Source organism: Otolemur garnettii, unplaced genomic scaffold (genome assembly GCF_000181295.1).
Source record: "Otolemur garnettii isolate 467f Iridium unplaced genomic scaffold, OtoGar3 scaffold00189, whole genome shotgun sequence".
Classification (NCBI taxonomy): Eukaryota; Metazoa; Chordata; class Mammalia; order Primates; family Galagidae; genus Otolemur; species Otolemur garnettii.
Genome location: NW_003852584.1, coordinates 674,834 through 676,696, shown reverse-complemented (window position 1 = coordinate 676,696; position 1,863 = coordinate 674,834). Strand labels below are relative to the sequence as shown.

Genomic DNA, 1,863 nt, shown 5'->3' with positions numbered 1-1,863 from the left:
CCTCACCAGGGAGGGCACCACGGTTCCACTTGGTGAGAGCCGGCCATGACGGCTGCCTCACCAGGGAGGGCACCACGGTTCCACTTGGTGAGAGCTGGCAACACGGCATGTCCATAATACATGGCTCTGTATAAATGCAAGTAAGCCAAGATTGAGGGTAGGTCTCAGGGTTCTCTCTGCCGGCTACATGCCCTGGACTTTAGACAGAGCAATTTTCCCTGCCCTTTTCCATTCATCATCAGAGTTTTGTTCTGGAAAGGGGCTATCAGAAGAGAGTGTATCAGTGGGGAAGAACTAATTCACGCAGGCTTCTTCCAGGGTGCCTCAGCTCCTGAAAGGGTTAGACATCGCAACAGGACTAAAGGTCTTGGTTTGCAAGGTGAAGTTAGCCAAAAACAGATACCTACAGACCACTATTGTGTTTTCTGCAATGGTCTTTAGGTCACCTCTGTCTGCCTGAGGGACAGGACATTTTCCATTTGCTTATTAACTTGCTTACTGGACTTGATTCTTCCCTAAGAGAAGTCTTAAGAGTAGGAAAAAGCAAAAAAGAAAGTGAGTTTCAGAAAGCATGTGTGATTGTTGCATTTCTAGTATTTCACTTTTCTTTAGGGGAACCACGTGCTCTTCAGACCACATGGGTGTAGTGGAACCAACCCCACACCACAGCTGCAGGGGGCCATGTGAGCTACATTGGTCTGGGACTTTGCATTTTTTCTTTTTTGGCCTGGGCCGGGTTTGAACCTACCACCTCCGGTATATGGGCCAGCACCCTACTCTTTTAAGCCACAGGTGCTGCCCAAGGGGACTTTGAACCACCAAGACTATGAAAAGCATATAAACCTAGAGCTCCCAGGAGCCACTATCTAGCAAAGGGCCCCATGTGAATAAAAGGAGAGCTCAGTGATGGAAGGGATGGAGTCCTATTAACAAGCTCTGAACCCCTGAATCCAGCTGTACCTAAAGGCCAGATCTGCCCCTGTACTTTACAATCCCAGGAGGCAATACACACTCTAAAAAAAACTTAATCCAGATTTCTGTCACTTGCAACCAAAAAAGCACCAACAAATACATGAAGAAATAAAAGCGTTAAGAAGAAAGGAAATGAGATTACATTTATGGATATGGTGTGTCTGGAAGCAGTTCAAGTTTGTCCCTGGAAATGCAGAAAGATGATACGTGGGAATCTGTCCCATTTTTCATATGAAGCTCAGATGATCAGAACTGCAGCTCTGCCTAATTACTGTGATTAATCTCGCCAGACTCTAAATATAAAATGAGTGTGCACTCTCTGGCGCTCAGTCATGAAGGGGAAGAATGGGCTCTCACCTCATCATGATGTCTCTGGAGCAAATTTTTTTTACTTTTTTTCTGCCCAAATGAGGAGGAAAAGCCACAAGGGACAAGCCACCTCTCACCTGGCATGGCGTGGATGAGGTCACCACACAGAACGAAGAACCTGGGTCTGGGCTCCAGCTTGTTGATGGCCTGGACGGCCTGCTCAGTGAGCCGCTTCTCCTGCTCCCACTCGTCACCGCCACTGTCACAGTTCCCAGTGGACCAGGCCTTCATCAGTCCAAACTGTGGGTCTGCACCCTGGATAAAGTAGAATGGACCCTTCCATTCCCTTTCCTTTTCTTAAAAAAGAAAAAGAGAGAAAGAAGAGAGGGAGAAATGTAAAATCCGCCAGGGAGAGCAACCAGGTTACCCACACAAGTGGATACAATATTTTTCCTAAATTAAGTAGGTCATTTTAATAAACTGCTGTTCAAACATACCATTTTCCTGTCACAGTCTAGAGATTTTTGATTTATACTAATTATGCCTGGGACCTGGTGATTCCCAAAGGCCAGGAGAAAGCAT

The 1,863-nt window shown here is 46.4% G+C and overlaps 1 protein-coding gene across 1 annotated transcript in view; it reads right to left on the bottom strand.

Annotated features, from left to right (window-relative positions):
• The window catches only part of LOC111721828 (serine/threonine-protein phosphatase CPPED1-like), a 10,848-nt gene extending 9,215 nt beyond the window's left edge, over window positions 1–1,633 (bottom strand). Inside the window, exon 1 of the mRNA XM_023507561.1 lies at window positions 1,419–1,633. Within this exon, the coding sequence (XP_023363329.1) occupies window positions 1,419–1,572 (154 nt within the window). The 5' untranslated portion in view covers window positions 1,573–1,633. The remainder of the gene's footprint in view (window positions 1–1,418) is intronic.
• Window positions 1,634–1,863: the final 230 nt, after the last annotated feature.